The sequence below is a fragment of the Drosophila innubila genome (assembly GCF_004354385.1).
Source record: "Drosophila innubila isolate TH190305 chromosome 3R unlocalized genomic scaffold, UK_Dinn_1.0 2_E_3R, whole genome shotgun sequence".
Taxonomy (NCBI): Eukaryota; Metazoa; Arthropoda; class Insecta; order Diptera; family Drosophilidae; genus Drosophila; species Drosophila innubila.
Window position 1 is genome coordinate 8,120,021 of NW_022995380.1, and position 21,494 is coordinate 8,141,514.

At 36.4% G+C, this 21,494-nt stretch overlaps 8 protein-coding genes and 7 non-coding genes across 15 annotated transcripts; 5 read left to right on the forward strand and 10 right to left on the reverse strand.

The window, feature by feature from the left end:
• Positions 1-461: 461 nt before the first annotated feature.
• On the reverse strand, positions 462-533 carry Trnap-ugg. Its single transcript has one exon. It is a non-coding gene; the product is annotated as a tRNA-Pro (tRNA).
• Positions 534-2,592: 2,059 nt separating this feature from the next.
• Positions 2,593-4,774, reverse strand: LOC117791538 (dynein regulatory complex subunit 5). Its single transcript, XM_034631326.1, has 6 exons — positions 4,570-4,774; positions 4,159-4,512; positions 3,423-3,600; positions 3,166-3,362; positions 2,858-3,108; positions 2,593-2,787 (listed from the first exon to the last, which is right to left on the reverse strand). Exons 1-6 carry the CDS (start codon positions 4,772-4,774, stop codon positions 2,593-2,595), a joined length of 1,380 nt encoding a protein of 459 aa, XP_034487217.1.
• Positions 4,775-6,427: 1,653 nt separating this feature from the next.
• Positions 6,428-7,588, reverse strand: LOC117791047. The gene is made up of 5 exons (XM_034630675.1): positions 7,555-7,588; positions 7,203-7,497; positions 7,085-7,117; positions 6,844-7,030; positions 6,428-6,771 (listed from the first exon to the last, which is right to left on the reverse strand). Exons 2-5 carry the CDS (start codon positions 7,492-7,494, stop codon positions 6,489-6,491), a joined length of 795 nt encoding a protein of 264 aa, XP_034486566.1. The 5' UTR covers positions 7,495-7,497; positions 7,555-7,588; the 3' UTR covers positions 6,428-6,488.
• Positions 7,589-8,767: 1,179 nt separating this feature from the next.
• On the reverse strand, positions 8,768-9,476 carry LOC117790872 (attacin-A). Its single transcript, XM_034630479.1, has 2 exons — positions 9,268-9,476; positions 8,768-9,203 (listed from the first exon to the last, which is right to left on the reverse strand). Exons 1-2 carry the CDS (start codon positions 9,426-9,428, stop codon positions 8,819-8,821), a joined length of 546 nt encoding a protein of 181 aa, XP_034486370.1. The 5' UTR covers positions 9,429-9,476; the 3' UTR covers positions 8,768-8,818.
• Positions 9,477-9,978: 502 nt separating this feature from the next.
• Positions 9,979-10,052, forward strand: Trnat-agu. The gene has a single exon. It is a non-coding gene; the product is annotated as a tRNA-Thr (tRNA).
• Positions 10,053-10,441: 389 nt separating this feature from the next.
• Positions 10,442-10,515, forward strand: Trnat-agu. The gene has a single exon. It is a non-coding gene; the product is annotated as a tRNA-Thr (tRNA).
• Positions 10,516-13,938: 3,423 nt separating this feature from the next.
• LOC117792454 lies at positions 13,939-14,458 on the forward strand (the record flags this gene model as incomplete). The annotated part of the gene is made up of 2 exons (XM_034632609.1): positions 13,939-13,950; positions 14,003-14,458. Coding segments are annotated over exons 1-2 (468 nt in total), but the record flags the coding sequence as incomplete, so codon positions are not given.
• A 1,721-nt stretch (positions 14,459-16,179) lies between these two features.
• Positions 16,180-16,252, forward strand: Trnaa-agc. Its single transcript has one exon. It is a non-coding gene; the product is annotated as a tRNA-Ala (tRNA).
• A 141-nt stretch (positions 16,253-16,393) lies between these two features.
• Positions 16,394-16,465, reverse strand: Trnap-ugg. The gene has a single exon. It is a non-coding gene; the product is annotated as a tRNA-Pro (tRNA).
• Positions 16,466-16,641: 176 nt separating this feature from the next.
• On the reverse strand, positions 16,642-16,714 carry Trnaa-agc. The gene has a single exon. It is a non-coding gene; the product is annotated as a tRNA-Ala (tRNA).
• Positions 16,715-16,760: 46 nt separating this feature from the next.
• Positions 16,761-17,446, reverse strand: LOC117791878 (glycine-rich protein 5). Its single transcript, XM_034631792.1, has 2 exons — positions 17,383-17,446; positions 16,761-17,325 (listed from the first exon to the last, which is right to left on the reverse strand). The coding sequence occupies exons 1-2, from the start codon at positions 17,401-17,403 to the stop codon at positions 16,879-16,881; spliced, it is 468 nt and encodes a 155-aa protein (XP_034487683.1). The 5' UTR covers positions 17,404-17,446; the 3' UTR covers positions 16,761-16,878.
• Positions 17,447-17,764: 318 nt separating this feature from the next.
• Positions 17,765-18,309, forward strand: LOC117791889 (keratin, type II cytoskeletal 3). Its single transcript, XM_034631803.1, has 2 exons — positions 17,765-17,780; positions 17,835-18,309. Exons 1-2 carry the CDS (start codon positions 17,766-17,768, stop codon positions 18,261-18,263), a joined length of 444 nt encoding a protein of 147 aa, XP_034487694.1. The 5' UTR covers position 17,765; the 3' UTR covers positions 18,264-18,309.
• Positions 18,310-18,358: 49 nt separating this feature from the next.
• Trnav-cac lies at positions 18,359-18,431 on the reverse strand. The gene has a single exon. It is a non-coding gene; the product is annotated as a tRNA-Val (tRNA).
• A 317-nt stretch (positions 18,432-18,748) lies between these two features.
• Positions 18,749-19,870, reverse strand: LOC117791675 (pupal cuticle protein Edg-91). Its single transcript, XM_034631488.1, has 2 exons — positions 19,708-19,870; positions 18,749-19,231 (listed from the first exon to the last, which is right to left on the reverse strand). Exons 1-2 carry the CDS (start codon positions 19,717-19,719, stop codon positions 18,836-18,838), a joined length of 408 nt encoding a protein of 135 aa, XP_034487379.1. The 5' UTR covers positions 19,720-19,870; the 3' UTR covers positions 18,749-18,835.
• A 719-nt stretch (positions 19,871-20,589) lies between these two features.
• Positions 20,590-20,992, reverse strand: LOC117792455 (keratin-associated protein 16-3). The gene is made up of 2 exons (XM_034632610.1): positions 20,987-20,992; positions 20,590-20,925 (listed from the first exon to the last, which is right to left on the reverse strand). Exons 1-2 carry the CDS (start codon positions 20,990-20,992, stop codon positions 20,590-20,592), a joined length of 342 nt encoding a protein of 113 aa, XP_034488501.1.
• Between the last annotated feature and the right edge of the window lie 502 nt (positions 20,993-21,494).

Genomic DNA, 21,494 nt, shown 5'->3' on the forward strand with positions numbered 1-21,494 from the left:
CAGAGACAAAGACACAGCGACAACACCCACAAGCCAAAGCGATTATTCTTTATTGTTTAGACAACGAAGGAAAAAAACAACAACAAATGCAACAACAATAACAATAACAAGAAACAGGCGTTTGTAGCAATTCTCACATCATACGATTGGCATTGAGATTGCGTCTTTGGTATTGGAAATTCCCAAGGCTGTCATATGTAACCGACAATCACACACTCACACACATCTCCATAGTATGAAGTCCATACACACGCTGGGGATATGTAAATTTGTCACTGAGCAAACAGCAAAAGGAGTGAAATAATCATAAAAATGTCAAGTCAGACAAGGGAACAAAATTCTGAATTGAATTTTTATCTATTGTATAGACAATAAAGTCACATTGTCAGTGTTGGTATAAAATTATTATTGACTTTTTGGGAAGGCAGCAAAAAAAATGAGAAAGCAAAAAAGTTAAAACCGGGCTCAACCGGGATTTGAACCCGGGACCTCTCGCACCCAAAGCGAGAATCATACCCCTAGACCATTGAGCCGCTCATGTGATTTCTTGTTTTAAACCGGAATTTAAACTGTCTAAAATTAAATTGCAGATGCAGCGTGCATAATTATCTAAAAATATTTGACAATGAACAATACTTTTTACAAAGTTTCAACCGGTTTTAAACTTTAAACTCATTTCTTAAGTTTATCTTATTCTTATATAAAGCAGCATATTTTGGATGTCAGTTTGGAGTCTAATTTGCTTTTTGTTTTTATCTTCCTTTTATTTATTATAGGTTTAATATAATTTTTTTGTGTAACCCTTATCATTTGGCCGCTGATTTATTGACTTTTAAACGCTGCAGTTTCTCAACACGCAGCTGACTCATCAAATTTGTTTTGTCTTTTCCCTTTTGGCATGCTTTTAATTTAATTTGAAAAGTTTTGCCTGACCATTTGGCGCATTAAACCCTTTTGACCCTACCATTTTTTCCAAAACAAAAAAAAGCTAGAAACGAAAACAAAAGTCTTCTCATAAATAATTATGATAACTGTCAGAATTTTGTGCTGCGCTTTATGGCACTTTCCACATTTCAGCACAGAAGAATTTGCTATTTCAAGAAATATTCTAAGTTCTGTTCTACTTCTTATTCAAATCTAGACTGTATGTATATTCTTTATCTGTCTTTTCTCCACTTTTCATTTTTAAAGCATATACTTTTTCCACATTTTTTATTGTTGTCTTGCGTCGTTATAAATCACAAAACTGTAGCCATCGAAGATTTATGAGCTGCTAAATATGCGCACTACACAATGGAAGTGAGAGACAAAGATACATCGAAAGCTGGATTGGGAAAGAGGGTGAGAGACGGCGAAAGGCATATCTTTCTTCACATATCCACACTTAAAACCCAATTATTATATCTATATAAATACACGCACGAGCGTACATTATTATTTATCTGAGTCTTGTTGTATTTTTGTCGCTGTTCCCTTTCATTTGGTCCTAAATAAACACAAAATGGTCAAAACAAAATTAAAAGAAATTAATAAAAGCTGCCGCAGACAAAAACACAACTTGATTTTAATTGAAAAATAACAAGAAAAATGCCTACTGTCTGGCATTTACTATATAACGTATGTAAAAAAAAGTCAAAGATTTGTTTTGAACGTGTTTTAAAGTTCTTCTAAATATTATAGCTATCTAAATTCATATATTTTGATTGATATCCTAAAAAATTTTTGACAAATCAAACTAAGAGTATCAGAATTGGGAATTTAAACATTTTTAACTGTGTGAAACTAATCAGAAAAATTATGAAAATTATTCTAATTAATGGCCAGGCGATTACTTTGAGGAGACCCATTAACCATTAACAAAGCAAAAACATTTTTTACACTTTTAACCAAAAAATAGCAAAAACAATAACAACTGCAACAAAAACAGTCAATAGAATTTTCTTTTTATTTATTTTTTCAACAACTTTTTACCTTTTTTCACCACTTGTTTTCAAGTATTTCGCTGAGCGCCACTTAGTTTGATGTTGTTGTTTTGGCTGTTGCTTTAGTTATTGTTTTCGTTGTTGTTGCTGGCCAAAAGCCATTAGAAAAAGGCTGCTTGAGTGTTAAATGTGTTTGGGTCTTGGGTGTTTGGCATTTGGTTGGGGTTAGCATTGTTTTTGTTCGACTAAGTCAACAAGGTCGAGGGTTAATGAAAGTTTCCCGATGGAGTTTCACGCTTCCAGCTACACTCCTTGTATTACTTTAGCTACATTTTATTGTTTCTCGTATGTTTAATGTAGGTGCTGCTAATAGTTTTTACAAAAAGTGTCAAAGATACAGAAAAAATGCTGAAAGAGACTATATAAAATGTAGAGGAAAATGCTTGCGTATTTTAATCATTTATATAAATAGATGGACTGTTGCCAGAAATTTTAATTTCATCAGGCTGATTAAGAATATATTTTAAGTATTATAAATAATTAAATTAGTTTTAAATTACACTAACTTTAAAAGTTTTTTTTTTTTAAAAATACGTTTCATTTATTAATATTGTATATACGCTTTTAAAAATAAATATAATAAAATGATTCACGCAATGAACGAGAATATTTATATCTTGACTATAGCCTTGAATTTGTTGCGTTGTTGTTGCTTAAAGGCTTCGTGTCTCTTGCGTTCCGCATTCTTCAGAAGAAACTCACGAAACTTGCGACGCATGCCTAGGGAAAGGCCCGTATTACGTAGATCCAATTCTTCCAGAATCTTATTGCAATGAATTACCTTAAGCAGATGCTTGCCAAAGTCCTATCAAAGAGAATAATAAATGGAAAATATCCCAATTACAAACTGGCTCTGAATAACTATTAGAACTCACCTCGCCCAGACAGTTATTGGATAGATCAATGTTGTACAATGTTTTGTGCTGGCATATTAACATCATGAAGAGCTTAGTGATGGTTTCACTGATGCCACAGCTGCCCAGATTAAGTTCCCGAATCGGCATCACTTGCAGAGTATGAAAAATGGCAGCGGCGCCATCACTTTGAATGGGATTCAAACGCAGCACAAGACGTTGCAGGGGCACGTGCCTCAAGGTACAACTGAGTGTGTAGGCGCCTTCCTCAGCTGCATTTAAATAACACAATTAATACATTTATTATTTAAATTTAATTGTTAGCCCACTGATTTTGTTGTTGGTTAGATCCAGCACAGTCAGTGTTGAGAAGGACTCCTTGCCACAAGTCTCGAGAAAGCTGCGTATGCCAGCATCTCCCACGGCACAATGCAGCAATGATAACTCCTTCAAGTGGTGACATCCCTTGTCCAGGCTGTGAGCCAAAAATTTCAACTGATATGCTGCGAGTTTTGTATTATGTAGGCTTAGATAACAACGAAAAGTCTTTAGACCAAGTCAATATATTTTATGGTAGTCCGCTTACCAAAACTTACGCAACTCATGACATTGGCTAAGTCCCTTAGCCAAGAGTAGAATGTCTCGTGTTGTTAACTGATTGCAGCCTTTTTGGTAATTGATGCCCGCCGTCTTCGTACTGTAGCTCAGCCGCAGTCGCCGTAAGTCCGGCAGATTGCTCAGCAGGTAATCAAGCGGAATGTGATCTGTGGTGAGGTTGACTCATTATACCCTACTTTAAGCAGATAATTTCGTAAAAGTATTGCTAGCATAATTACAAAGTCTTGTAAGATATATTATAGAATAAATAAAAACGCCTTTGTCGAGAGTGCTCGACTGTTAGATACCCTGTGCCCAGCTTAGTGTATCATCTGTTCTTATTATTCCTCCTCTGGCTATACGCTATTTTTTAATTTTTTTTTTTATTTATTAATTTTTAAGCTAAATATATAAGCAGCTTAAGCAACAAAATTATTTTAAATTTAGTTAAAGTTAATTTTAACACTTCACGAAATAGCTTTAAGTAACATGCGACGAGCTATTAAAATAAATAAATCTATTATATAAAATAATCAAGATTTAAAATCGTTTCTTGATAAGCTTTTGTGTATATTATCAGATCGTGATGCATTACTCAAGGCAGATCATAATTTTAATATACAAATATATTTTTTGTGCTAAAACTCATGCTCATTTAAATACATTTCATTTATTGTTACTGTAGTGAAGGGTATTCAAGGATCATTCTTGACAGATGTACTTACCATTGCTCTCACTGTCGGATGGTGCGGGCTGAAGGAGATTTATCTCCAATTGATTTATGTATGCCGCACAGATGTCCAAGGCGGTCTGCACATTGCCATCCTGTTCGTAGTCGCCGGTTTGCATATTTTCAATAAACTCCTGCACATGTCGCTCCATGTAAATGTTAATCCATCGCCTTTCCATGCCCCGAGCCTGCAAGGGCGCCAAACGCCAACGCAACTCATAGCAGCGTCTCCAGAAGAAATCATCCCGGATGTGAGAGCTGAGCAACTGCAGCGGCAACTGCGTATCAAGCTGACTGAGTATATAGTTACGGTCCTCTCGTCGTCGCAGCCGACGGTATAGCGGCAACTCTGGCAACAATATCTTCAATAGTCAAATAATTCTCATCTCAATTCGATACTCCTTACCGCTCCAATTGCTCACGATGGCATCGAGTACAAGATGTCGCAGACTTTTCGCTTCATTTACTTGGCATTCGCTGGTTGGTTCGGTTTGGATTTGGTTCAATGATTTACTGTTGACTTTGGGCAGTTTGACATCCTTGGGATTGAAATAGGCCTGGAAGGTGTCAATGGACACGGTGCTGGGGAATTCACAATACGTGAAATCCATTTGTTCTGTTTTTCAATTCACAGGAACGAGTTAAATACTCGTATTATTTGTTTCAAGTAATCACATTCGTATCATGCTTACTTTGAGCCAACTTTGGTTGTTAGCCAAAAGGTTGCCACGGAAATGGTTGTTTGCTTGAGTGTATAACAAAAAGTGGTGGATATACATATCTCATTTCTGGAAAAGACATTGGTGGGGAGCAATTTGATAGAACTATTCCTTGTTATACTCTTGCATTGGATATTATAACTTTGTCATGAAATGTCTAAAGACCTTTATCCTATCAGCCAAAATTCCATAAATATTTGAACCGCTACATTAAAAATAAATCTATATTGGTTTCAAAGTAGGAAATTCATGCATTTAATAAATCTTTTATTATAATTAATATTTTTATAATTTTATTAAGTTTTATAATATTATTCTCTTAGATCCTTGAAATGTGTGTGTATTTTGCTGTTGTGCTAAAAACTTGGGAATACATATCCAAAACTAAAGTGAAATTTAAAGAAAACTTATTGCGTAACTTTCAAACAGAACAGTTGTCGATTCAATCAAACATATTTTGCTGTCAGCCTTCCAATAATGACAACTTTGATCTCAACTGGTCCACTAAATTCTACCAACACTTTATAGTATCCCAGAGGTAAAATATCGGGAAATCCCTCGCCAGTGAGCAGACAATGATGAAACGTATATGTATTCATTGGGAATGGTGGCACAAATTTCCCTTCAAATTGCGGCAAATTCGAGCATTGACGAAAATTTGCATAGGTCAAATCCTTGTAATAAGTATTAATGCATTGTGTTAAAGTTTGCTTTGGAATACTGTAAGGCAGCTCATGATAGTCCTCTTCTCTGCCGCTGACGGCACTTAAAACGTGCATGCCAATCTGTTTTAAATTAAAATATAATTTATTAACTTAGGTTATTAACTTAGCCTAACTTACTAAAGTTGTGTCATCGGCAGCGAATTTCACATCCAATATTCCCGAAAGACTCGATTCACTGAATGAGAGTCGATCAACTTGTAGGCTAATAACCACAAGATTTTCATCAGATGATGTAGCGTTTACAGAAAGAAGTTCATAGTTCCAAGTTCGCTGTTGTAAGGACGAAATTTAATATGAAATATTCCTTTTGAATGAACTTACCTTTGCAAAACAGCTAACACACAGATACATAAGTATTCCTGAGACAATTGACACTAAAACCATTATACTAAAGTTCTCGAATTCAAATAAGTACAGTTGGATTTACACTTTTGACGAGCTTTTATAGCTGACAAAATGACTCGAATATCACATGCTAACCATCTAACCATTGTTAGATTGATCGGCACCAGAAGCAAGTGATGTAAAAACATTGATTAACATCGATGCAACAATTTCTGAACATGCAATATATTTTTATAGAACATAGTGATATAAAACAATCAATTTTTTTTTAAATTTAACAGCACACACATTTTTAATAATATATTGCAGGACAGATCTACTAATAACCAACTAGAATATGCGAAGATGAAAAAAAACCTGAGTTGTATGGTTGAGACCACAATTTGACATTAGTCTCATTAGCCCTCATCTAAATTTAAAAACTCGTTTAAAAACTAATCTACAATTGTTTACATTTTTTTTTAAGTACAATCCCACACACAGAATTATTATCATCAGTTATGCATTTATACATCGTATGATTTTAATTAGTTTTATTATTCATAGTTAGCGGGTATATTTTGGTGCCTCGGATAATAGGGAATCAAGTACTCCATCCTCTGATTACGTAATATCGCGCAGTTTATATAGCCCAAAAATGTAACATATTTTGAGGTATGACACTCATCGGGATGGCCCTCGTCATATAGACTTCGTCGGAGGTCTTTCATAAATTTAATATTTCGAATTTTACTATACATATGGGGAGTTATCCAATTCATAACCGGGGGCTCATTATAGGGTGAAGTTTTTCCAACACACACTGTGCTTAATTTTTCTCTACATTAAATAAATTAATTTTAATAAATCAGATGTATCTGAATTGATTGAAATATAGATAGTAAGACGTACTTATTTGGATAGTAATTAGTCCAAGGCATCGAATCGACATACATCCTTGGTATTGTGTAGTGTCCCCCGAAATTGAAGCGGGTATCCCGAAAAAGGTCGCCAAAGGTAGCGCCCCAGGGATTATATACCCAGTTGCCCATTATATCGGTATTGAATCTCGGTATTGAAATGGTCAGTTCGACGTTGCCTTTAAATCCAAATGTTAGTGTTGTTAAAATGTCTACTATTTTAGTAAAATTACCTGGTTTTCTCCTTGGTTGTGGATCTATTGAAGCTTTAATGGTGTGTATTAATGAATTTAATATTTTTAATATTAAATATTCAATTATTTTTATTGTTAAATTCACTATTTTAATTACCTGCCTTGGGAACGGGAAATTTCACATTCATATTCTTACTATTACTTATCTTTGCAGTGTTTTTCTTTGTTTTTATGTCTAAAGAATTTCCACGGTGAAAAGGTTTATCAAACATTTGAATACTCTTCACATGCTGTTGTCTATTTTCCGCAACTTGCAGATCATCACTGAATTCCTTTTCATCTTTTGAAATGTTTGCATTAGAAGTCTCCGGGAAGTTCGAGTTCTCATCTAGTTCAGCTGAAGTTTCAAATCTGTTCGCGGGAGCTGCATTAACAATCCTTAGGATCATTATCTGTTAAAAGGTTCATGAGAATACATGAAAAATTTATAAATCAAGCCAGGTACTTACGTTATTTAGGAAGCTGATAAGAAAAAAAACGAAATTTAGCTTCATATTTCGTATTTTTAACAACAACTGTGTTTTTACTGTAAAATCTAAGGGATATTACTTTAGAATTGAAGTGGAATTCAAAGACAACTTATAGATAGAAAGCATTTATTTAAAATTGAAGAAAATATATAATATATTTTCACTTCATTTCTCAGTTAATGGAAAGGTGCTTAGAACGTATTTACCTTGAAGTTGAGGCATTTGCATAACCAAGTCGTTGTCTGTTCAAAGTGCCAAGCCGATTATTAGCAGGATTAGATATCATTACAGGGCATTTATTCTGTAGACTCACCAATCCTACTTGGCCAATAATATTGACGTGGCATCTTTCATTGCGGCCAATCAGAGTGAAAATTTACCTTTCGCTTAGACAAGAATCCCCAGCTGACATGACTCGACAGGCTTCTTGACTTTACCGTCTACAAAATCGTGTCATTTTTATGGCTTAGTTGTATGGCGCCTGAAAATATGCAAAGTATTTCGTATAAAACGATGTTATTTATGTATTACGACGGCGACTGGGGCTAAATCCGATGCTGAAATTAATAACCTAGCCAGTCTTTGTGAATGCTTGTGTGGGTATGTGTGTATTTCTGTTGAGTTTTCATGATGCGCATTATTATGGCCAAATTATACACCTTATAGAACAGTTGCCCATTTTCCCTTTGCCTAAAATGCGAACCAATTTTTATGTAAAGCAATTTATTTTGAATTATTTTTATGGCACTTAACGTTGCGCTGGGGCACATTGAGAGTAAGCAATAGACAGAAGACGGTACTAGAATATTGCAAATGGTTGGGGAACCACAAATTGACGCGTCACGGATTCAAAATTATACTCATATCACCATGTCGATTTTATACAGTACAAGTTGTTTTAGATGTTCTGTTCTTTACACTATTAGATTAATAGTATAAGTATATTCAATTTACTTTGCGATTACTATGTTGGATGGTAAAGTTTGATTTAGAAATTATTATTATTAAATAAGTCAACAAATTAATGTATACTTGTTTCAGAAATGTTTCCCCGCAGACCTCATCTACGATTATACATTTTTTAAGTTGTCAAAATTCCCTGACTATTAGATACATTATTCCATTTTCTAAAGATGTATTCAAATATTTTCAAGAGATTGATTTAATAACGAATTTCTTTCATTTTTATTGATTAATTTGGTTAATACATGTAATTATTTTTATATAATTTCATTACATCTTGTTAAAATTTATAATTCAAGTTGAGTCCACCGCCAAAATCGGATTTGCCTCTAAATGGACCGCTCATGTGGCGTGCAGCATTTGCTGTGGCATCCAAATTGAGATTGCCACTGGGAGATGTCAATAGGTTGGCTCGCCCACTGGCCTGCATGGTCGTCATATTGAACTGTGGTATATGATTGACTCCCAGTGCAGCTGAATGGCCACCAGCGGTCTGCAAATTGAGTCCACCTCCAAATTGATCGTGGGTGCGTGTGTGAGTGTGGTGAGCGGTGGCATTCAAGGCTGCTTGTTGGTTCTGGAATAGATTGGCCTGTGCTGCGACAGTTGTGCTGCTACCAAATCCTTGCGTGTGTCCATGTTGCAAGGAGAGACTATGGCCATCGCTGTTAATTATATTTCGTGTTAATCCAATTTCTAGTATTATCGAGTTTAATATATTACACTTACGCATTTACTGCTCCATACACGCCTTTTGTGACGGGTCCTGCACTGCTGTTGGTCGTTGCAAAGACTCCGGCCCGTGCATTTGCCTGCTCATCTCCAGTCATCACTCCGCACCTGACAGATGCTGCTCCGGTCTTTGGGTCTCCGCTTGAATGACAATCCATTGCAATTCTATTTCTTTGGTTGCTGTTGATGCTGAAACAACGATTTCTGTTCTGATGGTTGCTAGTGCTGTGATCCGGTTTAAATACCTCTCAAATCACAATATGGGTACATTCCCGTCAACAATCTGACAAAGCTTTGAGTAATGCAATGCATATATTAACTCATAAATATATGTAAGAGTGTGCTTCCCAATACAAGAAAACCACTCGTATGAAACTCACTTAAGTTAATTAAAGACATCGAAAAGTCCCCTGCTAAAATACATAAGGGGGGTAATAAAGATAAACCGATATAAGTGCTTACTCATTGTTAGATCAACATATGAACATATAAAATCTTCAAACAATATACACACGTGTATATATATTGTGTTTTTTTTTATTTACTTAGTTTATTTTTATATGCTATAATACATATATTTTTTTGTATATTAAGAAATACTATGGTGAAATTAACTAAATATATCTTCAATTTTATAATATCCACATTTCTTTCTTAATTTTCATGCCTGGAATCATTTATAGTTGTTTAAGCACTCGCCGCGCAATTGGCGCCGTGGCTTAGTTGGTTAAAGCGCCTGTCTAGTAAACAGGAGATCGTGAGTTCGAATCTCGCCGGGGCCTACGCTACTGATGTGGTAACGTGATGCTTTTTTATTTTGCGTTTTAAAAATATTTCTTTAATATGTTTTAGCAATTTATCTGGTTCTGCAAATCAAATTGTATTATGACATTTTATTTATGATTATTATTTTATTAATTACTAGGGGTCAACATGTCTGTAATACAAGCTTGATACATATTAATTAAATATTTTATCGAAATCTTTCTTATATTATGAAATTATTTTGTTAAAAAAAAAATAAATTGCAACAGCAATTCAATAAAGAAACAACAATAAATATAATATCTTTGAAATAAATATAAAAATAGAAATTGTAAGAACACAAACTCAGAACATATTCAGATCTAATTATTAAAAAAGTTTTGTAGTTTCCGCCGGCCCTACAACTGGCGCCGTGGCTTAGTTGGTTAAAGCGCCTGTCTAGTAAACAGGAGATCGTGAGTTCGAATCTCGCCGGGGCCTTCGCATAGCATTTGTGATGTTGTGTCAACATAGAAGTTTTTATTTTTTTTTTGTGCATTTTAGAAATGTAAAGTAAGCATAACGAATATTGGATTAGCTGTTGCTGAACTCCAGCTGTCAGCGACAATTTCATTTTGCTTTTATGCGTCTGCACTGATGACAGCTGACAGAAAGTTTGCATGCCATAAACATGCATTGGCAACGGATTCGCCTTTATAGACATCAACATGTATCGTTTATGTCAACCCACACACACCATTCCACACGCAAAAATTGCCACCTGCAATTGTCCTCTCCTCGCAGAGGCAGCATTGCATAACGGAAGCCGACGGCGTTGAACGACGAACATATCGAACATGTCGAACATATCGACAGCATGTTGCATGGATACTCGTATTGAGTGGTCAGTTGGGGGAGGCAAGAGACCATCCATTTGCTTTGCAAATGTATCACATATCGTCGTCAACGTCCTTTCAATTATTTCTCTGGGGGACGTGGGCTGCAATTAGCCAACAGTCGCAGTCGAAACTTTATTTGTTTCGATTTATTCGCTGTCGTTGGCTTATCTTTACTTTTTATACTCAAACGCACAAGCCAGATAATTTCCAGTTGGGGAAAGATCCCACATAATCAGCACAACGGTTAAAATAATATGTAAACCTCAACTTCTGACAATGTCCACAATGCTTTTATGTACCCGTAGTTATATGTATAAGTATGCCAGCCATATCGTATAATCATTTTTATGGATTTAATTTCCAATGTCCTTCCTTTTATGTGGTTGCTGTGTCGTCCTTTATTTGTCGGATACAGCAATGTCCTTTTCTAATTTCCTCATGAGCATTATTATTTGACTTTAGCCAACTGGCTGTGTTAACTTGAATGATTTGAATAGCTCACTACTTACACTCATCTCCATATGTATATGTTAATCTTTGATATCATAAAACTATCCGGAAATAAAGAAATATTTGCAATATAAAAACTTAGCTGATGTATGGGAATTTTTTAAGTATTTTTTGATTACATGTTTATATTGAACTTTTATTTTTAATTATTTGTGATTGTAAAATAAACGAATACCAGGAAAGTATTTTCAAGGTGAAGAACTCTAAATGCGTCCTTCTATCTGTAACCAGTCTTTTAGTTAAGATAAGTCAGTGAGACTAAGTTAATGTACTTTCCTTACATGTGCTATGATAATATGTCAAAATAAAGCATACACTTGTTCGTTTTTGCGAATATCATATGTGCGTAAGGGTATTTAATCTTGAGCATCTTCCCATTTACACTATGCAATAAGCTCAATTGTTGTGCCTTCACAACTGTGCATATATCATTTACAACACTGACTAAAATACTCCACTGACAGATGCTGTATGTAATTGCCACGCCTGCAGTCCTTGTAGTCTGCAGCTTCAACTTAAGCAATGTCCACTAGCAAAACTCAAACCAAATAGTTTTTAGCAATTGTCAGCAATTTTCTCAATTGAGGACAAAAACTATCGGACATCGGGCGTAAGGAGTGAGGAGTTAGGAGCAAGTGGAGATTCCACATGGTCAGAGGACTAAACAAATGTCATTTGGGCACACAATGTCGTGTTGCTGTGTATTTTTGTGATTATCCTGGACAGGACTTACAGTCTGCCCACACACATGGTGGGCGTGTACATACCATAAGCATTAACATAATTTATGTGGTTCCGCCGGATTTAGCTTTGTCGTAAAAAAGGACGCTCGACCATTGTCCGTTTGAGTTTTGGCTGCTTATTTCGATAACAATGGCAAAGTTTGGGGAGGATTGCGGTTTTTATTGTTTTTATGGCAACAAAGTTTATGAAAAGTTCTCTGCAACAAGGGCGAGAGAAAAATAGTTAGCGATAGAGAGGGAGGAAGTGAGGAAATTTCGTTTTAGTTTTCTGTTGACTTTGCATATTTTTTTAATTAAATGTGAAAGTAACCGCCAAAATCAAAGTTGCTTCATGTGTTTTGGGGCAGCAGCTAATCTATGAAACCATTTCTCAGATTCGCCCCCGGGGTCAGAGCCATAAAAACGTGCGAAATTTTCATCGGCGCGTGAATTTTCACAGCATTTGGTTTTGTTTTTGTTTTGCCAGACACAGGATACAATATTCAACTGATTGTTGTCACCTGTTTAATGCCCCGTAACGAAGAAACATGCGTGAGGTATGATAAATCAATGTAAAGCTTAAAATTGTTTATTTTTTTAATAATTTAAAAGGCAGCGAATACCGCTTACAAAGGTGATATAATTACATTAAGAAATAAGACTATTTATAGGGTATTCTCATCTTCGACCTTTTTTGTGTTGGGTCTTCCTTGAACTGCTTTTAGTACACCTGGCACGCAGTGCTCATAACTCAAAACATTGTTGTTGCCTTTAGCCTGCTTTTTGAAGCGGCCAACAGAATCAGCCAACAAAAGTCAAGGTTTTTTTATTCTTGTTGTTTTTTATTAATGAATAATGGCTGGCACGTGCTGCAAGCTGAGAAACTGAAAAAATCGAACTTTAAACCTTCTTTGGAGTGTCAACTGAAAAGCATAAAGAACTTCAGATAGCTGAGAAAACTTGGAAAAGACTTATGTGAAATCATAGCGATATCATAAGAAGAAGTTTAGAATTATGTTATTGAATTTGATCCAATATCTGCAACAAATACAACATCAATTCAACATTTTTAATACTGCCACTTTTTTATTTTTCACATTTCTACTTTTATATTATTACATTTTAATACATTTTTATAAATTTGTATTTAAATAAACGCATAATTTCTTACTGCTTATTTATATGTATTTCTACTTTTTAAGATAACAATATTGAAAGTGTTGTTTAAGTAAATTCCTTACTTACCTTACCTTACCTTTGAATATCAAAAGATTTTTAAGTTTTACATTTTTGTACTTTTTCTTGAACAAGATTTTCTTTATTTTTTATTTTGATTTATTATTATTTCTTTAAATTTTTCTCTTAAAACAAGTCTTTGCAACGAACTTTGTGTGAACTTAAAGTTTTGAATTTCTCCAGATAATTAAGTTTTCAAATTAAAATTATAATTAAAAAATTAATTTGAGTGATTTTTATTTACATTAAACTTTATTTATTACAGTTATCTGTTTATAAATTTCTATTTAAGTGGTACCGTTTATGATAAGTAAAAAGGTCGCTTTTGTCAGTTACAGTTGCAACTTCAAGTAACATGTAAAGGTTTTGCAACATGTTGCACGCATCGCTGCGGCAATTATTATAATTTATGAAAGCTGCAAGAGCTGAAGCAACGGCTACTCCGATTTAATTACAGGGCTCATTTAACTCATCTTATGAAGTGCCTCCGATTGAGGCACATCTGGAGTCGTCTGGGAGCAGTTCACTAGGAGACTTCAAAGAGTGCAGTTGTCAAAATGTCTACACTTGTAAGTTATAAACAGTAGATTAGCAACAAGTTGATAGCCAATTCATTAGCAGATTCTTTGGCTGACGCTGCTTTTCTCGGCGATCAGCTGTGCGGACTTGCAACAGGATGAGGAGGAAGTGCCACAGGAGCATTATGATGGACGTTCGTTCTTCTTTCTGGGCACCTTATTTAGACGCTGGCGCGATCGTTGGTTGGCTTTTCATAATCCTGCTCCTCTCTATGCTGGCGCTGTCTTTCCCATCAATGGATATTACAACTGTCCGTCCTTTGGGTGTAATCCGGCTGTTATTGGACCGCAGCCTGGGTTCTATCCCACCTACTATGCCACGCCTCTACAACAGCAGCAACAACAACAAGCACAGGGTAACAGTAATGTTTACATCTATCAGACGGATCAGAATAGTGCCAGCTCTGGCTCCATTTCCCCTTATGGTCCTGGTTTCTTTGGTCCAGCGCAGCAGCTCCAACCTTTGATTCCCCCTCCTCCTCCTCCTCGCCCTCAACTACCACCACCTCAGCTTCCCCCACTGCCTCCGCCCATGCTGCCACCGGCAACGTCATCGCCTCAAGCGAGCGCCAGCGGAGGCAGTTTTGGATTCGGATCTGGAGCAATTCCTGTTCCTGGTTGTGGCCCAAGCCCGTTGTCCTGCGCCCTTGGCTAAGCAGCATCGCCTAAGTAAACACAGCAGACAAAGTAAAAGAAAACAATACAATTTTAATTGAAAAGCGTGCAACAAAAAAGCAAACCGAAAACGCACAAGAAAATCAACTTAAAAGAGGTAATAATGAAACTGAAATACTCTTATAAATACAGCAAATACAAATAAATTTCACTATTTGTAATAATACAATTGATCAATAAGCAACATCTTTGAAAGTTTCAGATTTTCAAATATATTTAATAATATATTTTTTTTATTAATACGCACTGATCCGCATACAAACTAACTTTATTTGCATTAGTTTCAGATTTCTAATAAAATTTTTAATAAATTTACTAGCAATTTGTTATTTGTTAGACAAAAATAATCTTTTCTTGTTACAAACTTAATCTTCGAGCTGCTAAGACCCAATTTTAACAGTGCTCTAAAAGGGTTATGTGTAAAAATGTGTATGGAAATGAGGGCAAAAGTGCTGAGAAGAAGAACTTTCAGAGTGTAAATATGTATGTATGCATACATACTTATATGCATACATACACACATGTGAACATTTATCCATTAACGCCGAAAAACTCCAAACCAATCTGCATAAACAAACTCATCAGAAGCAAGTGAAACGCTGGCATTTGTTTTGATTCCATCATAAACCATAAGATAGCTCCAGACATAGCTGGATACCGATGCCGATGCTGAAGCTGATGCAGGATACTGGATGCTGATGAAGTGGTTGAATCTGTCCAAGGAGCAGACGTAGACCCAACACGCTGTTGAATTGTTTGGCAAATAAATGCCCGCCAGCATAATGGATGGCCATGGCTGGCTCGCCCGGCTTCGGTCAGCTCAACGCCCCACTTCCAGCTTCAGTCCAGTTCTGTTATTATTTTTATATAACTTGTGAAAATAATAATAGAGCTCCACGATGGGCAAAAAGACGAAGAGGGGCGTGTCCAAACAAATACGAGAACGCCAAGCGAGTGACAGTTGTATAAACACAAGTGTGAAAGTCCAGATAGTAACGGCTGATGAGCAATTGGTTACGGAATGGGACCGCATCCATATCCAGCAGCAATTTCTCCAGTTATTTCGCTCCTCTTCTCCATATGCAATTGCCCGCACGTTTATTTGTGTTTGTACTATGACAACAATGGAAGCATGAAAGTGGTAAGAGTTAATGTCCAGGTTCGAAGTCCACATGCTCAGCAGGTGTTGTTGTTTTGCTTTCTTTTAGGTAACTTTCATTGACCGGAAACGGAAATTAAATGCATAAGTTTATTCAAGTTGTCGGGCTGCCAACGACCCTTCATTCACTCCTTATCGAGTTTTAAAGCAGCCGTCCGGCAAATGGCAACGAATTGTGATGAATGAACTCAGAATTAAAAACTTACAAGTAAATCTAAAAGTATTTAGTTAATTTATAATTCATAAAAATATTCTCAATAATCTGCCCGCACATAAAAAATAGCTTGTATTCAAATATTTATAAACAGAAGAAAACTTGTTTATATCACTAATGCCAATGTACCACGCGCTTGACAAAAGACTCAACAGCTGCGATAGGCCACAACGGGGATGTAGCTCAGATGGTAGAGCGCTCGCTTAGCATGTGAGAGGTACGGGGATCGATGCCCCGCATCTCCAGTTTGAAATTACTTTTTTTATTTTTTTAAAATTAATTTAATTACTCAGTTAATTCATCGGTAAAGTGCATTTTAAATAAAAGTATTAGAAGAAAACTGTTTTTATATTTAAAATTAAAAAAACAACAAAAACAAATACACAGGGCTCAACCGGGATTTGAACCCGGGACCTCTCGCACCCAAAGCGAGAATCATACCCCTAGACCATTGAGCCGCATGCCTATTGTTGAGCCGTTAACATATTTACACTCACCACTGTCATTTTTTTAACTTAAAATGCGAATTGATATTAGCTGTCATTTATAGTCTTAAATTTAATAACAATGCGGTAAACAAAACCATTTTAAAAGTAATTATTTTATACAAAAGTGCAAAAAATTTACATATTTCTGGAGATGCGGGGCATCGATCCCCGTACCTCTCACATGCTAAGCGAGCGCTCTACCATCTGAGCTACATCCCCTTGTGGTAAACACTTGGCAAACTGTCAAAAAGCAAAACGCTCTGGATTTTGATTGTGTATTTGGAGTATTTTTAATGGTCAACAAAACTATAACTACAAATTGATAACATGCGTAATTCAATTAAATAATACTTAGGTAGTCCTTTGCAGTGCCAAGGAATAGTTCAGCCATAGTAGTTGCCATAGCCAGGACCATAGCCGCCACCGAAATTGCCTGGGTAGGCGCCCGCGTAGCCAGTACCAAGAGCGCCCCCATATCCTCCATAACCACCATAACCACCATAACCTCCTGGGTAACCGCCTCCATATGACGGCACTGGCAATGGAGATGGATAGCTTTGCCCGAAAGCTGGGCGTGCATTGTTGCCACCACCTAGAAATCCACCCAAGAGATTGCTGAACAAGCCACCAAAGGGTCCGCCGCCACCTCCACCACCAGCTCCACCAAGAAGTCCATTGAGACCCAGAATGCGATTATCGACACCACCAGCTGAGCCAGCAGAGGAAGCAGAAGCACCAAGTCCAGCAGTTCCAGCACCAGTTCCTGCTGCACCTGCTCCTGGATATTGATATTGAGCGTAGCTGCTGCCAAGGAGTGTCAGCACTAACAGCTGTAAAATAATTGATGAGACATTACTTAAGTCAGGCCATCGATTAAGGATTCTTACAGAGCAACTAATTTTCATCATGTTTGTATTTTGTTTTGATCTTGACTGTTTGTTTAATTTGAAGAAGCTTTAGCTTATATATTAAGTTCTCAGACTATACGCCCACATATGTAGGCCCGGAACTAGATGACGACCTTAAACTCGCGATTGAACGCTTTCAATGCTTTTCACACAATTTGTTAAACTTTTATCGTTAGTCGCAGCGACTAACTAAGCCAAACGAAATATTTATAGCTTTGACAAGTCATAAACTGGTTAATCTAGCTTCAATATTATTTCTAAAAGTTCTTTGAACTATTTACAAAAAGGAAATACAGGAAGTGACAAAGTTTGCTATAAAAGTGACAACTCGCATCTCTCGATGATTAGAAGATCGCTACATCATGAAGCTAAACACGGTAAGTTCTAAAACCAACGTTACATTTTGTCCCTGTTAAGATGTGCAGTTTCAGGGATCCATCAGGGCACTGATGATGCTGCTCTGCGTTGCCTTTAGCCAGGCACATGGCTTTGGCGGTGGCAAAAAGTTTGGAGGTGGCTATGGAGTTGGCTATCCATTGCCGTATCCTGTGGCACAACCAATTCCTGTTCCTCAGCCGGTACCAGTGCCACAGCCCGTGCCAGTTCCAGTTGCTGTGCCTCACCCGGTGCCGGTTGCAGTTCCATTTGCTAAGCCTTTCAAACACGGTTGGAAGGGTGGCTTCGGTGGGGGCTACGGTGGGGGCGGCTTTGGTGGCTATGGCGGAGGGTATGGCGGTGGATTTGGTGGATATGAAAGCTATTCATCATATGGAGGAGCATTTGGAGGTGCATATGGTGGCGGCTTTGGCGGCGGATTAGGAGGCTTGGGTGGCTTCGGTGGCGCATTCAGACGCCGCTAAAATTAATTTTAGTTGAATGTTATTTTATGTATTATATTAACTAAATTACATAGCTAAATAGAAAAAATAAATAAAAACAAAAAACTGTAAAAGTCTGTTCCCGCCCGGGTTCGAACCGGGGACCTTGTGCGTGTGAAGCACACGTGATAACCACTACACTACGGAAACGTACTAAATGTTTTCGTCTTATCATCTATTAACAGCAGTTCGATTATGGCGCCATCTATGTTTCGCTTGTTTTTACCTAATATTTACAAAGTAGTTACGCCATCTAGCGAAAAAGAAGTGAACACATTTTTAAAGTGACATGAGGCCGCTGTTGGCAGCTTAGCTATTTTATGGCTATTTCAAAGTTCAGTTGCAAGCAACATTTGAAAGTTTCTTATAGCCGAAAATTAGGTCGAGTATTTTCGAATTGGAATTAAGATTTTGTTAATACCATTTTATGAATAAAGATACTAAGTGAAATTTTATTATGACATGAACTTAAAACTAAATAACAATTATATAATGATGCTAATGGCAAGAAGTCTATGGTTTGACATATGTAGGTTATCAGATAGGACTTTAACTTATTTGCCCCACAGTCCGCCACCTCCGAAACCGCCTCCACCGAAGCCGCCTCCACCAAAGCTTCCACCTCCGTAACTGCCACCGCTGCTGTAGTGACTCTCGTGATGTTCTTCGTGGTGCTCATAGCCGCTGCTGTGGCCGCCAAACCCGCCGAAGCCTCCACCGACGTTTACACCACCACCGAATCCAGCGCCGAAACCGCCACCTAATCCACCACCCAATCCTCCGCCAACTAAGCCATGCTTAAGTCCCAACAGTTTAGGCGATCGCACCTTCAACTTCACAAAACCAGCATGGGGACCCTTGAAGGCAAGGAGCTTTAGTTTTCCGGCATTGGCATCTTGGAGCAGGAACACAAGACAGATGCCCAGCAATATAATCAATTGATGTGGACGCTATAGGAAATGTGAGTAGAATTGTGGATAGGTTAAAAATTAAACAAATATCAAATATATTGTATTACTTTTGGCACAAAAAGATTTTGTTGTAAAATTAAAATCCATTTGTTAAGTGTCTACTTAAGGTCATAGTTAACTATACCTAATAAAATGAAAGTGGACTATGACTATGGGCGATAATCATGTGATCATGTTTATACAATTTAAGTAAACAGTTTTCATAACTTTTAAAAAAATACATAACCAAAATTTATGTTTATCACAAAATATTTTATATTGTACTATATACCCTTGCAGAGGATATTATTAAATTTTTAACTTTATATATTTTGTTTGCTTAATACTTTGTGTATTTACTTAAGCGTTTGTTAATATACATGAGCTATAAATTTACTCAAAAATTTATTTAGCATTATATTAGCTTGCCCATTGATAAACTATTTGAAACACACTTAAAACAGTTAGTTACTCACAATGATTTGCATTTTAAATAAAGTTTTACAAGTTTTGATATCCGCTTTTTATTGATTTGATTATTGACTGGGCTTGAAATTTAATGGCCTCGTTAATATAAGTATTTTATTATTGTACTTTTATTGTTTAATTTGGTAATGCCTTCAAGTTCAAATATTTTTTCGCTGATTTATCTATGACTATGATGCCTGCATGGACCACGGCAAGTCTGCAATTGAAGCGACATCGCGACGAGCGATCACTTTTTATCTCTCTTGTGAGATTTTTTTATTTTCATTGCCCTTATGCAATCGCCTCTTAGCCAGATCTCGTTTTACCTTTGTTGTGGTTTCTGTTGTGGCTGTTGTTGTTGCTGTGTGAACTTCATCTGGCAGCTGGCCGGCATCTTTGTCTCATGCATACAAATTGACCCTGAAAATTTCTGGTTTTTAAGTTAAATAGGAGCAATGATACTCAGGAAAAAAAATATCACATATGGCACAAAACTCTAAATAGTGGGAGCTGGTGATTCTGTTAACTGTTTAAAGGTATGAATGGCCAATACAATTTGGGGTATTTCCAGTCTCAGACTTGACTTAAATAAACCCACAAATTAGGGATTCGGCTCGGATGTGACTTTTAAAAAGTTTTATTTCCTATTTATCAAACGTGCTAAGTATTTTAAAAGAGTTCAGGATCAACTGTTAAAAATATAAAATTTGAATATCTCGTCTTATTTGAGTTATACAAATTGTAGACAGCAAACCAAGTGAATCATCTCCTCCATTTGGGTATTTTAGTTTATTGACCTTCAAAACGCAAAGTCCGACAAATAGAAATCAGACAAAAATAAAAGCATAAATTTCCAGCGGTTAACAACATAGACACATGCATGTGTTGGCTTATTTGCCATAGCCAAATGGGTATCCATAGCCATACTGGCCGTATCGATTGTACTGATAATGATTGTATTGTTGATGGTAGCCCCCTCCATATCCTCCTCCCAATCCCCCGCCATAACCTGGCCAGCCAATACCATATCCAGGATTACGATGTCCATGTCCATAGCCAAAGCTGCCACTGCTGGCTGTGGCACTGGCACTGGCAGAAGAAGATGCATAGTTCCCATATCCACCCCAAGGAGCTAAGCCATAACCTCCGGATCCATAACCTGGCCACTGTGGTGCACTCAAGCAACTGATTGCCAGGCAGCTCAGGATACAGAAAACTAAATATACCTAGGTAAATATGAAGAGAATTTACAAGATAATTGAAGTTAGTATAATTAACAGTGCGTACCTGCATAGTTGATGTACAATTCAATAGTGACAATAGAAGTGGAAATTGCTTTATATTAGGCCAAATTCAAACGGAAATCAAATCCGATGTAATTACAAGTAATTACAGTAAAGGTCTATGTAAAGACATATAATTAAAAAATTTAAATTATAAATATGATCTTGAAGTTGAGTTAATATAGAAAATGTATTTTCTTTAAATGTTGTCTAAAACATATTGAAACTAATTTAATCAAAAGTCTTAATTTAATTTAAAAACAAATTTTATATTCTCTACAATAACAAAGTACTTAAAAAAAAAAACAAAAACTTCATATTCAATAATCTATCAGCTGTTCCGGAAGGTGTTCACCGGCCAATTCATCATAAGCAAATTAAATCGACTAAAATATCTAAGTGAAGCTTAACAATTGCCAAACCTCATAATAAACTTCCTCATGATGATGTGGGTGGTTTCGGTAACTTCACTGACGTCAGCTAAGTAATCATCCAAAAGGTGAATAAACTGC